At 37.9% G+C, this 13949-nt stretch overlaps 1 protein-coding gene across 7 annotated transcripts in view; it reads left to right on the top strand.

The window, feature by feature from the left end:
* RBM20 (RNA binding motif protein 20) overlaps positions 1 to 13949 on the top strand; it is a 98018-nt gene that overhangs the window by 12093 nt on the left and 71976 nt on the right. The window contains exon 1 of one of the 7 annotated variants that reach the window (XM_074545211.1): positions 10368 to 11005. The exons of the other annotated variants lie outside the window; for them this stretch is intronic. Coding sequence (XP_074401312.1) covers positions 10992 to 11005 — 14 coding nt within the window. The 5' untranslated portion in view covers positions 10368 to 10991. Of the gene's footprint in view, positions 1 to 10367; positions 11006 to 13949 lie in introns of those variants that run through there. 7 annotated transcript variants of the gene reach the window in all.

Here is a 13949-nt window from a genome sequence, read left to right on the forward strand (position 1 = left end):
CCTAGGAAGTGCTGACCAGCAGGTTGTTAATGCAAATTTCAACTGACTTGCATTTCACTTCCCTGGCAAATAGAGTTTGCAAATGCTGGCTTACAGAAGGACCTGGAATGAATCAATGACCAGTCTTAAAGTATGTGAAATTTTACAGGTGGAGCCTCAGATGAATCTGTAAATGAATGCCAAATGATTGTTGCTCTAAAATACAAGCAAGGGAATGTAACTGTGGAAGAGGATGGGAGACTTAGCAGGCTTGTTTTCACTGCAGGATTAACTCAGACTCCTGCCTAGGTTTTTAGCATTGTTATCTATCAAGAAAATTATTCTTAGGTAAAAATGTGCTTTTGTGACACTTGAGGATTTGGGGGAGAATCTGACCTTCACTTGCATAGCTGACACTTTGGAAAGAGTACGTCAGAAAAATAATCTACAAGCTGATTAGTCTTCATTTCCACCATTCCCTGAAGGACAGGAAAGTTTTCAATGTGATGCTATTGACCAAGAAGAATTTCACTTCTGCCCTGCTGTCAAAATTTGCCAGCTTGAAACTGTGTTGGATGGACAGGGCTTCCTCAAAATGGGGAACTTTTGCTTGGATTAGGTTAATCAGAGAAGTGTCAGCAAGGTGAAATGTATGAGGTATGAGGGAGACATACCCAGAGCAGAATCTTCCTTAATGTGGGAAAAGTCTGTGTACTTCTCCCAGCTTCTTTGGGAGAGCCTAGGCATAATGCCAACATTAAGTCAAACAACATTTCTTGCCTCCTGCACCCACCCACCTTTCTGGTTGGTGTTGACATTTTTTCCCCAGCTCGTAATTAAAATGAGAATGAAGTTAAGGTGCAAACTCAAATAATTTGCTTTTCCCTCCTCATGATAGAAAATTACAGCTTTAGTAATTGCAATAGGTGACTGATGGGAAAACAAAGTGTCTACTCCTGCGTGGATGTTATTTACCTGTGAAGTGGCCAGAGCAGTAGGGAGGTTCTCTAATCTCTGTGTTTGTCTTTGAAAGTGAAGTGATTTGAAGAAGCAAACCAGAACTTTTTTCCTGGTTGAAAGGGTGCCTAGGCTTATGTACAGCCACAACAGGATATTAATAGAACATACTGCATTTCCTTCACATAAAAATACGAAGGGCACTTTGCTGAGAAAAAATCCTGCTGTCCCTTTCTGTCTTTGGGACCAGCTCATCACCCAGCTAAAATTAAAACATGAAGTCAGGCAGTTCTTGCTCTCTATTTTTAAACTGCTTCAGCATATGAATGTGAGTGTGAAATCTTTCTTTAGGCCTCTCTTAACTTAATTACCTACTTATTCAAAATATTCTCTTCTCAAATTGCTGAGCTATAATTATATTAATCTTTTCTGTAGACACACTTTTGCTACTTGATGTTTGTTTAATTAGTTTTATGCTTAATTTGTAGCTTTGTTATTATTTACAGTGATGGAAACCTCATGGTAAGTGTTTAAAATCTATTTTGATATGTTAAAACATTAGCAAGTAGGTAAGGTTTTTGTGTATCTGCTCCACGTGTTCTTCTGGAAAATATAATGAGAAAGTGCACTTCAAAAAAAGGTATTAATATTAAGTTAAAGGGAATGTCTTTTTATTCTTTCATTTCTTCACATCTTTTGCTTTGTGCGAGGTTATTCTTATTTTATTTTGGTTTTATGTCTTTTCATTTGTTTGTGTGAAAGGGATGATGTGATCCCAGAACAGGAGGTGCGGTGGAACTGCTTATATACCATAGATTTGTAGCATTTTTCTGCTGATTTAGACATACTGAATTCTTCTTCCTGCATTTCAGTGAGTTTGAAAAAAATCCATGCAACTTCCTTTCAAACTGAGCTGCCTTTGCTTGCCTGGAGCTCTGCTGTTTTCCAGTGGCACAGTCTCAGCCTGCAGAGGGTGTGCTTCCTCCTGCAAACCCTCTGCTCCCAGCTCAGCCAAAACATCCTGTCCATGAACACAGTGTTCAGAACCCAGTGCTGCACCCAGAGGTACCAAGGGAAAGGCTGTCTCTGTTCCCTGTGGCATTTGTCCCTTGACTTCTTTGACTTTCAGCTGTTTGAAGCACAGGCTGTGTGACTTATTCCCAACTGACCCCTGTCACTGGAAAGGACACTCCTGAGAGAACACAGCACTTCTCTGCATGCTCATGTAACTGCTCTTGATCCTAACCAAAGTGCAAAATGGAAAAAACCTTCTCAGGGTTTTCCTGGTTCTTTTGCTTTTGTCAGTGGGGAGTAGCTGTGGTGTCAGAGATTTTGGGAAGAGTTTTCCCTGCAGTTTCCTATGTCTGGCTAATCAGTGAACAGGCTCCACTGCACGGGGTCCTTTGTGTTCTGTCAGGTAGATGAAGTTGGGTGAGGTGATCGGTTTTAAAAGGCATCACCTTCAACATCCACATAGCCCTGCAGCTTGCATATGGGAGTGTATTTGCACTCCTACCCCTGACAGCTGAATGAGTAAATGGCCTGCTACAAACTGTCTGCAGGGTGGCTGGTACCTGGGCATGGCAGTAAGTGTGATTACAACTGCCCAGGCAAATCCCGTTTTGGGATTCAGCCTGTTCTGACTGCTGGACACCTTCACACATCTTACCAGAAATACCAGAGATTTCATAGATTTGGGTATTGGATGACAGGGCATTTCTATCACTGGTGAGAAACATGTTGCTATTCACAGTGGTTTGTGTCAGTATAGTTAGATAGCCAGACAGTGATGTTAAGTAACACAAACCTGGAGTCACAGTCTTTTGGACACGTCTTCCTGTGCCAGTCTTGGTGCTTGGAACAGTTTGCCCATTAATTTGTTCCAAGCTTCCACCCCCTCCCTGCCCTCTCCAGAAAACCCTTGGCAAACCATCTCTTCAGTAAATCCTCCTGCCTTGGCTGGCTGCTGTCTCTCTGTTCATGTTCTCCTGTACTGCTGCCCATTTTTCACTTCAGATTGATAATTTGTCAGCACAAAGATTTATGTGAGCCTATTACATCCTGTAAAGAAATACACAGACTGCTTATTCTTTGAGAGATGTAAAATTTAGTTTTCAGAGTTCAATGCAGATGTGGTGTTCACCTAGACAATTTAACAAAAATAATGCTAATTACATTAATAGATTGTCTTTTCTCCAACTGAGACTGCAGTCCAATGTTAAAAATGCCAAACTGACAGTACCTGCAGAACTTCTGCTTCTGTCATCTTTGTCTGCATCTTCTGCTGTTGCTTAGCTTAATAAACTGATTAGTTTTGTGTGTTTATTTTTGTAAATGAATTAGTGAAACACATGCTTGACAAAAGCATCTTGGCAAAATCAGTGCATTTTAATGGTGTTCACATACTTCTATGCTTGAAATGAAGCCTGAAAAATTTGTCCTCTGGAATGTTACATTATGTTTTGGCCACTGGAAATGAAGCACCTGACAGCATTAAGCTATCAGGATTTCCAGTCATGGGCAAGCAGCCATTATGTATATGTTGATCCACAGTAGGAGATCTGGACAGCTTTTGATTTACTAGTGCTCATCTGTTCAATATGAGCTGGTGATCAGGACAGCAATTACCTTCAACATTGATTGAAGTGTACTGAAAAGGAAAGGAGAATTCTATGAATGCAAGTCTAGAAGAATTGCTGATCGTTCTTCTAGATTATCTTAAAAGTACACTTCTCAAGGTGGCAAAAAGAACTATTTTTGTAATAGTTTAAAAATAGCCTGTTTAAAAATATCTTACTAGCTTTATCTTATTTTAAAGCAGACACTTCTGAATTCTCTAATGTCCTTTTCAATAGATGGGGTTAAGTAACTGAAGAATTAGAAACTCTATCTGTTTTTTAGCAGCTTGAGCATTTATCCATTTGTTCGAATGCTGCAGAGCTCAGATAAACAGATTTATTAGCTGAGTTATACATTTGGTTTTAAAAAGACTATAAAAATTCTAACATTTTCTTCATATTTGGGCTTTAAATAGTTGTAATAGTAGACTTAATTTGAAGAATTTGAAACATCCTCCTTTTTATTCCAAAAACGGCACGTGAATTGTATTTGTTTAAGTGGGTAATAAAACTCAGGGGCCAGGTCGTAAAGCACTTTTCACTGAAATGAATAAAAATAATGACAAAATTCCTGTCATGTGATGTGGTAATGAAAACAGACTTTTTTGTGTAGCATATCATGCAGGTAGAATAGAAAACATCTATCTCAGTGTTAGTAATAGAGGTGTGTGTAATACATTAATATTTTTATGTGTGCATGTGTTTTGTAGGGTGTGTATGTTTGTGCACTTATATACAGTTTTATTTTTGTAAGGAGCTCTTGTTTTAGAGATTATGCACAATTTTAGCTATTAATATTACTAACCTTTACCAATGTATAAATACTCCTGGTCTCCCACACAGCTGCTGTGTCATCCAAAAAGGCCTGTGCTCTTTTCACCAGTCAATTGCATAAAATCAGTGTTGGAACAAGGATGTATGTGATAAACTACTTTGTCCAGAAGATCTCTTGGTTTCTTACCAAATTTCTGGGACTGCCTGGGTCAAAGCATGGATATGGTGGAAACTGACTATATTTCTAGGGCACAATTTTAGAAACAAATGGTTTGCTTTTCTCCAATTGAGATTTCAGATTATTGCATGACCTGTCACATGACCTAACTTTTACAGTAACTTCTGGAAAGTACTACTTCTATAGGTTTTACCACATTTGTAATAAATTTGTGACAAGGCTAGCCTGACCTGATTGTTTGAAGAGCTGGAGATCATGGAAGAGTTGAGATTGTTGTATCAATGTGGCTTTGTGTGGAGAGTGTGTGTTTATATATATATACACACAGACATAGATATATTTTCTTCAACTGTGGATAATCACTCTATTGCATATCTCCTTAGGGATGCTGAAGTCTTGGAAGTAAAATGGGGATGGCTGCCTGGGAAAGCCAATCCAGAGGTTTCATTTACTGAGCTCTCTGCAGGTCGCCCTGTTAAGGGCTTGGCTTTGTCTTACTGGAAAAGATATCTTAAGGAGCATGGTGGGATTTGTCAGCCCAGGGCTATTTGTAAAGGGGATTCACTGTGAAACTAAACTGCTGCATGCTGTTGACCCCTGTTGGCTTTCAGCCGTGGAACAAGTTTCACAGAAATGGATCTAAGGGCTGCTGTGCAGACTTTGCTTCTCATGTCAGAAGCTGTGCTAGTCCCTTGCTGGCAAGGCTGGCTTCTCTTGTAGTGGGAGCAAGCCCTGCAGCATGTGCATCCTGGGCCAGGAATAAGCTAGGATTCTGGACATTTATCCTGGGAAAAGTGGGTGACACTAAAGGCAACTGTGACTATACAAAACACAATGTCTGCTGAGTTGCTCTGTGGTGTATTCTCAGGGCAGCATTTCTCCTCAGCAGCTGACTGTGAGCAGTTTTTCCTGCCCATCAGCACAGGAGTAGTGGATAGACCAGGAATACCCTACAGCCCCTGGGACTGCAATGCTCTGCCCACTGTCAGTCTGTCCCACCCACTCTCTGAGCTGTGACCCAGCTTTCTGTGTTGTTGTCTTATTCCATCACTCTTTAGAGTACACCTAATAGAGGGTGCTAAGCAGGCACTGGGGAATGTTCCAATCACCTTGCTGGCTCTGGAAGGCTCTGTCCCATTATGGTTCCTCTGAGCTAACTAATCCACTGCAAGAATGGATTTAGCAGGAAAACTTACCAGTGGAGATATGCATTGGTACATAATTGGTTAAGGATATAAGCTGAAAATCGAGTTTGTACTAAGGTATGGTTTTTATTAAGAACAATATCCTACTTAGGATTTCAGTAACATATTTTACAAATCACTCTTCAGATGCTCTTTCTGGAACTCAAACAGTCGCGTTATAAATGAAGAATGGATTCAGGAGGCTTCACAGTATTAGTGATTATATTGTAATGCTTTCCAGATGGTAGAACATGATGTAATCCATACTGCCCAGTTTGTTTCACTGCACTGGATACTGTTATACTCAGTATGTAACCTAGAGACTCTAAGAAGCTCATCAGGCTGTTATGAACAATAGCTCGTTAATCCATATGTTCTTTATTATGTTATGAAAACTGCAGATTAACAAATCACTTGGTGAATGCAGGAAGATTGATTGCTGCTCAGAGCTCTTCGAGAACTGGATATGCAACTCGGATTAGCTTAGCTCAAGCTACACATTGGTGAATGAATTCCATTTTCCTCAGGGCTATGAAGTAGTTTGCATCTGTTCAATTGCAAATTCCCCTAGCTGCACTGGGTAGTTTTGATTCCTCTTTGGAGAAATGGCAGGAATGTTGATTTGTTGCTGTTTACATTGATCTGAAATAAAATCACAGCATTAGCATCACTGGTTGTGTGGGCATGGTAGCTAAGGTCAAATTAATTGCAGCTTGCAGTTGCTCATAATTCTGCCAATGTTCGTGCAGTAATGTTGTTTACTAACTGGTGCTTTTATTAGACTGACAGACCATCATTTGAATGGCAAACCCATCAAATTTAAGTAGGCACTTAACTCAGGATTTTCTCAGCATTAATTGAAGGCGCCAGGGGTACTGTGCTGGGACAGGTGCAGTGTTGCTGTGAAGAGGGAGGATTTGAAGATACATGGGGAAGGAAAACTCCCTGTGCATCCTGACATTCAGCTGTGTAGGGTTTCTCACTTGAACCCACATACAAGAAGTGTTCAAGTGAGATTAGGGCTAGGGTAGGAGGTTTCAGTCTGTTGGCAGTTATCCTGTAGAGTGGGTTTTATAGGTGCTTCTTTGGGCTATCCTACCCTTTGGTTAAATCCAGAAAAATGGGATGGAGAGAAGAATAGCAAAAGAGACATAAATACATAAATGGTTTTAACTAGCTTCTGGAAACAAGAAAATTTCTTGAGGTGGGTTTAGTATCTTGTGGTTGTCTGAATATCCACGGACCATCTGCCCATAGGTTGCCATTGGCAGGCTCAGATCACTGAGTTAGTGCTATGCCAGATCAGATCAACTTTCTACCCTGTTTATAGGATTTCAGGCAAGAAAGGTTGGAGCAGGAGTTGGGAAACACTGGAAAGAAGAGCAGTTTCCAGCACAGTTGTTTTTTTTAATGGTTGTGTGGTGCTGTTTTACCCAGTGACTCCCTCATCTGGTTTTTATCACACATGGCATTGATTAACTGGTATCTGTTTTTATTTTTCCTTTATCAAGTCTCTGGGGAATTCTACAGTTCAGTGTCAGATCAATGCCTTGTAGGGAAGGGTGGAAAGAGGAGAGGTTTGCATGGTGCACATGTCTCATTTTACAGTTTCCTGATGATCTTCATTTGGCTGCTCGTAAGGAGCATTTGTTGTTTGTAGTCACTCAGCCAGGCTTGTTTATTGACTTAGGCTGTCTTTACTCACTGCAGTGTTGCTAGTGACTGAGGTGCTTTGCCATTCTGATTGCTTCAGCCTGTCCTCTGAAACAAAATTAATAACAGTGGCTTTTGGAAATTGAAGGGTAGCAGAGACCTAATTACAGTTTTCATTAAATATTCCTGCAAGCCCAGGGGAAGAGCTGTGGTGCTGTTTCATGTAACCTCTTTGCTTCTTTTTGCAAAGAGTTTGTGGTGAATGGACTCACCTGTGATTTAAGGGTTGAGGGCATGGACAGAGGTGGGAAAAAGTCTTGAAAGATGCTGTTTTCGTGCCCTTCTCCCTTGCCTTCTCTGCTCCTCAGCAACTTTTTCATCAGGTTTTCTCCCACTCAAAATCTTTTTAGTCTTCCTGATGTCCTGCCATGTCTGGATCTGCAATATTCCTAGTTTCTTCTCCTTTACCAAGCCTTCTTTGATTTTAGATTTTTTTTTTGGTCTAATAATTGGCTGCTTCTTCCTCTTTTATATAAGGCACAAAGTAGAAATATTCATTGCTTCTTCCTGTTTTTAAGAAATGCTGTAGAGAACAGCAGATTGGACGCCTTGAAGAGTTTTTGCTCAGAAATCCAGCCCACTGAATTGGTTTAAGATGGTAGGAATAGAAATTCCACATTTGTTTGACTGAGAGAGACCAAGATTTTCAGACTTGATAGAAGTTTGAAAGGTAACATTTATCTAAAGCCTTAAAATGCTCTATTAACAGCAGCTTTCTAGCATTACAGGGTCTCTCCTCAAAAAAAAAAAAAAAATTACTCTCTTGATCAAGGAGGGAGCAACTTCAAAACACATTACTTTCCTGAGGAGGAGTAGGGAACCTTCTGTGATTCTAGGAAGCCTTTGCAGTATTTTAAAGAGGCTATAAAGTGAGTGGGAATCCTGCCTGGGAGGGTTGCTGGTGTGCAGAGCGCTGCTGTAAGCGTAGATTTTGTGTTGGCTCAGCGCACAGACTGCAGGGCTCGCAGCCGTAAGCGCAAAAGGTCAGGATCACATTTAGCCCATAACTATCAACTCTGTGATACACTATTAGTCATAGAAACTTGAGAAATTTGTTAGATACCCTGAGTTTGATTTGGATATCTCGGGACAGTTTTTAAAATTCCATCGCAGTTTAAAGTGGTACTGCCAGTAGGAAAATCTGTTGATCAAAATACATTGTTTTTAAAAGATTTTACTTCTCTTCTGCTTTTTGTGTATTTGCCGTCATCTTCTAATTTTAAAAGTTCGAAGTTATATGTCAGAGTAAAAGCTGTCTGTCTAGAAGAAATTCTTTAGGCATAATATGATTAAAATACTTTCATGCATCTATTCAGTTGCAGCAGTAGTACAGGATCATTTTAGCACTAATAGGTTAAACAATTATTCAGATACAAGTGAGATTTTTTTTTTTAATTATTTAGATGTTCCTTTAATATTCTTAACTACATTTTTCTTCCCACCTCAGCTCTCAATTTCTGATTAATCGAAATTAGGCAATTTTTGTTAATCAGCAGTGCGGTACTGTACTTTGTCGTTGTTTCTTAGGAGCTGTGTTTACCTAAATGTGCCATGTCAAACTGTAACTTTTATAGGAAAGCTACAGAGCAAACTATAAACCATGTATCCTGCCTAAATCACTTCAGTCATTAAACAGCAGGTTATGCATATTAACCTTGCCCTTTTTCTGTTTAATGGGGAAGGCTTTTGTGAAGCAGTCACAGGACATGGTCCTTTGTTCTACTTACAGAAAAAGCTTTTTTTTGCAGAAATCATAGAACAGGATATCAAACTGCATTGTTTATTTACTTCCCATTGATCATAGATAAGATCAACCCAATAACCATCCAGAAGTCTTGTCCTGTGCAGAGACTCTTTGAGTAGATTAGTGGGAAGTGATGTGCAGCTGGCATGTGAATGGGACGAGCAAAATGGAAAAATCACTTAAGTTTTATCCATCGGTCAGCTGTAACATACTGCGGCACTTCAGACAACATTATTGTAATTAAATATTTTCTATTTAGATATAACAAAATATCTCACATTTGTTCATATTGTAGCTTATTCTTGCTTACTCTATCAGTGTATTTCTTCCCTTCAAGACAATTGCAGAAATGTCCCATTTTTGTGCTTGTTCTCTAGATATCTGGAGCACAGAAAGTGAAATCATTAGCTCAAGAAGTCAATACTTTATGAGCAAATTTAAAGTTGTTTCCAATTCTTGAATATATATGCAGTGCAGAAGGAGAACACGTTTTTATTTGTATCCCATCAAGAAGATTGCATGTCACTGAAAAACCTGCTTTCAAAAGCCAGAGTTAATTTCTCTGGCAAAAGAAATTCCTGTGGGGTTAGAATCTCAGATTGGAGACAGGCAGGTCAAATTCCTTTTCACTTCTAAACTAAACATGTATAATATTTAGCTTAGAATTTAGTTTCATTTATATAATGAAAACTATTCAGGCATGTCTGAATCTCCTTAGTGGTATTTTGAATTATTTTTTAGAGTATATACAGGAAAAGCCTTTTTTTTTTTTTAACATTAAATGACTGTTAGGCTTGGATATAATTCATTAATTTAATTTAGTTCATATTTGTGAATATAAATTTTTTGCGTAAGAGGAAGTCACCGTGAAGAACAAACATAATTGAATAATGTTAATTTCATTAGTTTAGTGAGTGGTTTTGTTCTGTTTTATACACTGATACTTTGTCAAATGTGATTAGTTAAATCCTACTTTATAATACCTGTGCTTTCAGTTACTATTTACACATTATTTCCCCCCCTGATTTACTGAAATTTTTGATCTCTCTGCAACTATTCAGTGTCTTAGAATTCCATTATACCTGAAGATTTTGAAAGGCAAATATTCATTATTTTCTGAAACTTTCTCATCTTGAATTTAAAACACATTATGAAATTTGTTTGTGTATAATTTTGGGAAACAACCTTTCAGTACTCAGTCTATAGAATGGATGATTTTAGAATATATGATTTTAAAATAAGAGCAAAGATTTTCCTTAAAAAAGAAGAAAAAAGTTTCTTATGAAGAGAGCCTTCCACTGGAAAATGTTTTTTCTTCTGTTGGTTTGCAAGGAAATCTGCATGTCTCAGCTAAAAAGTATCCCATCAGCTTTTTATTAATTAAACTACAAATCTCAAAATCTGTTTTATTTAATTTATTATTAAATTAGGCAGTTCTGTAGTGGGGAAAGTGTGCATCCAAAATCGGCCTATTCGAATTAAATAAAATGAATTGATTTATAATTGGGAACAGCTAGTGGAACCTGGCAGATAATCTCATTCAATGCATTTACGGGGTCCTTCATCTGCAAACTCTAGTTTACATTAACTTACAGATTGTCCTGACCTCAAGTTCTGTTTCAAGCACTCTGTTCCCTTTCAAAAGATAAATTTTCCGTAGGCCAGTGCTTATCTGCCTGACTTCCTGGCTGACTGGGATTTAAGCTATACTGGCTTGGACAACACAAGCAGTTGAACCGTGTAAACTCACATGAGTGCTCAGCAAGAACATGGGGAATTACTGAGTTTTTATCAGAGGAAAGCAGACAAAATTTTATAAGAGGAGAAACGCAAAACTAAAGATAATGAATCAGAAAAGGTAGTGTATTCATTTGACTTGATGATACTGGTTTGTTAAAATTGCTTGGAATAACATTTGGTAGTTAATGCTATTTTTTCCTTGATAGATAAGAAGGAGAACACAGTGTGTCTCACTGCTGTGTGGCTATCCAATATTTTCTTGAGCATTTGTGCCTTCAGTGTGGGATATTGTGTTGAGTAAAAAAGGCACAGGGAGGTGTGCGTGTTTTGGTTTTAATTTGCAGTGGAACGGGTTAGTGGTGGTTTTGTGAAGACACCTATTGAAAGCATAATGCGCAAGAGAACGGACTTCAGGGTAGGATTTCTTTTTCTTAATTGCTTCTATTGCTCTTGAAAAACATGCTTTTTATTAAATATCATTCAGAATTGTTCCCAAATGATTCCACAGCAGATATGGGTGCTGTTTTTCTGAAGTGCCTTAATGTGATTTGCAAAATAACTAAGAATGAGATAACTGTGGAAATGTTCTCTGCTGCTTTCAGATGCAGACAGTCTATTTTTGACCTGGAGACCAATATCAAGTCCTGGGTTTTTGTTAGGTCAAGGGGGTGGGCACAGAAGGCCTTATCTCTTTTTTCCTTTGTTGACAACATACCCTTATCCTTCCTGGGTCCTGGGGTGTCTGCTTGATAGTGCTGGCATTCGAAAGACCTAGATAGGAGAAGTCACAAACTTTTCTCTATTTTTAAGGATGTTCATTAAAGTCTCTAGCAAGGCTTAGTGAGCTACAGGGCTGTGGGAGAACACTGCTAGTGAGACCAGGAAGCCATAGGAAATCATTATTCCTTAAACAGAGACCTGTTAAAAGCATGAATTAGTGTAAGCATTTTGGAAGTATAAAAAAATTTATAAACATCATTTATTTGTTTATTTATTGGTTTTGTACAATAGGTGTACTTTCAACGTGTATTTTTCTGGTGCATTTGGGATTTTTTTTAAATTAAGTAGTTAATTCCTCTTAATTCCTTTTTAAGAAGGGCCACTGTAATTACATAATGTTTTATTTAAGGAGAAGTTAGTTACATGCGTTATTTAAAGATTTTTTGTTAGATAAGTGGTGAAACCTTAATATAGACCCTCATAAAGGTAAGGCATTGAAGGAAGCTTTAGAAAGAACATAAAATTCTGTGCAAACTGTTAGAATGCATGAAAAAGTGCTTTGTCAGTGCTGGAGTGTGGTAGTGGGCCAGTTCCCTCACATTTTGTTAAATTATGGGTTTTCTTTAATCATTTAGTGTTTTGGCTTGACACTGCCCCCTGCCTCAAATTCTTGGACCCTGCAATGTTGAAAGAGCAAAGCAGTTTAACTGCACAGTTGCTTCTCTCTGTTTGTGGGTTAATAATAAAGAATTAGATCTCTGAGAAACTTTATTCTTTGATTGGCTTTATTTATGTTGGTATTTAAAAAATAGAATGAAATAATGTAAATAAACTGTAACTGTGAAAATTTATTTTTTTATTTTTAACTATAAATAATGCACAAGAAGAAAATCCCTTAAGAGACTGCACCTTGTTATCACTATGGATAAATATATGTGGTTTTGGCAAAGTGGTAGTTTTTCCTCTGTTTTCAGTCTCTTACATATTATAGCTACTTCCTTTACTGGAAGGGAAGGAGCAAAGAGAAGAAAAAATTTATTCAAAATAGGCATTTAACTGGTGAATGGTTCCCTATCTAAAGACACATTAGCAAAATTTAAGCAGAACTTTGAAGGCGGAAGTGAAAATTCATGAACTTCTGTGTTAACACAAAAATGAAATGTTCTTTTTGTGTGTTCAGACTGTATAAAAATGTCATTATTAATAATCACTGAGTTGCCTTTGTCTCTTCAACTTAGTCATACCATGGAAAATACATTTACAGGAATACTTTCCTCATGGTAAATACAAAATACACTTTTCAGGGGTTATGGAGGTTATTTTATGCCAATTGTTGACATGCCTACCAACATGAACAATTATTGTGTGATTTGCAATAGTGGTAAATTATACCTGAAAAAGAAAATTAAGGTGACAGATAATACATATTTGACCTTGTCTTAGTGAAGCCTTGCAGAAACTACTGTTTAACACCTGCATCTATGTAATTTTATTAGTCAGTGGGTGAAAAATCTCTGTATGAGGGGAAAATACTGCTGTGAACAAAGGAAAACTGAAATTCGTTCAAAATGAGTTCTTAATCAGAGAAAACCTAGTTATCATAGAGGCAGTTTACACCGTCCAGTAGTGCATGTATAAGGTCTCTCTGATCATCTTTAATGTATTAATTGCTTTCTGTCTAAATGGGATTTATCTGCAATATTAATCTCATGGACTGGGGCGAACTCTTTTAAAATGGTTGGAATGGGTTTTATGAAATCTAACTCAGAGTATTTTTGTACTGAATGAAAAAAAAGTGCTGCAAGTTGGTATTGAGTAAGGTTAAAAAGTAATTAGAAGAGCTGAACAGATATTTCCTTGATATCATACTTCTTACTCATATCACTAGAGATAATTTCTGAGTGTCAGGTGAAAAACAGAATTTGAAACCACAGATTAAATCATAGCCGAATTACGCCCCTGTTTTTCCCGAAGCAACAAAGGTCTTCATATCTTCCAGGATAAATTTGTTGCTATATCTCTATTACCATAAATGGTTTCTGTTGCTGTCATCCCCACAAGTGATACTTCTATATTAATTAAAAGCAGTCCTAGTTATTAACTAAGAAATCCGAATCAGACGATGTGGTCGCTCCTTGTCCTGGGAGTTTGTAATTCTGACTACACAGATTTGTGAAATGCTCTTATGAAAAATTGCAAATGTAGCAGCATAGGCTGTTCTGAAGCACTCCCAAATCCTATGGAGTGTAAATGTAGATTAATCCCCAGTGACCCCTAGGACTAGATTAGTAGATACAAAAGTGTTTACCTTTTAAATACTGTACTGTCGGTTTTTTCGGTGG

Source organism: Zonotrichia albicollis, chromosome 7 (genome assembly GCF_047830755.1).
Source record: "Zonotrichia albicollis isolate bZonAlb1 chromosome 7, bZonAlb1.hap1, whole genome shotgun sequence".
NCBI classification, from domain to species: domain Eukaryota; kingdom Metazoa; phylum Chordata; class Aves; order Passeriformes; family Passerellidae; genus Zonotrichia; species Zonotrichia albicollis.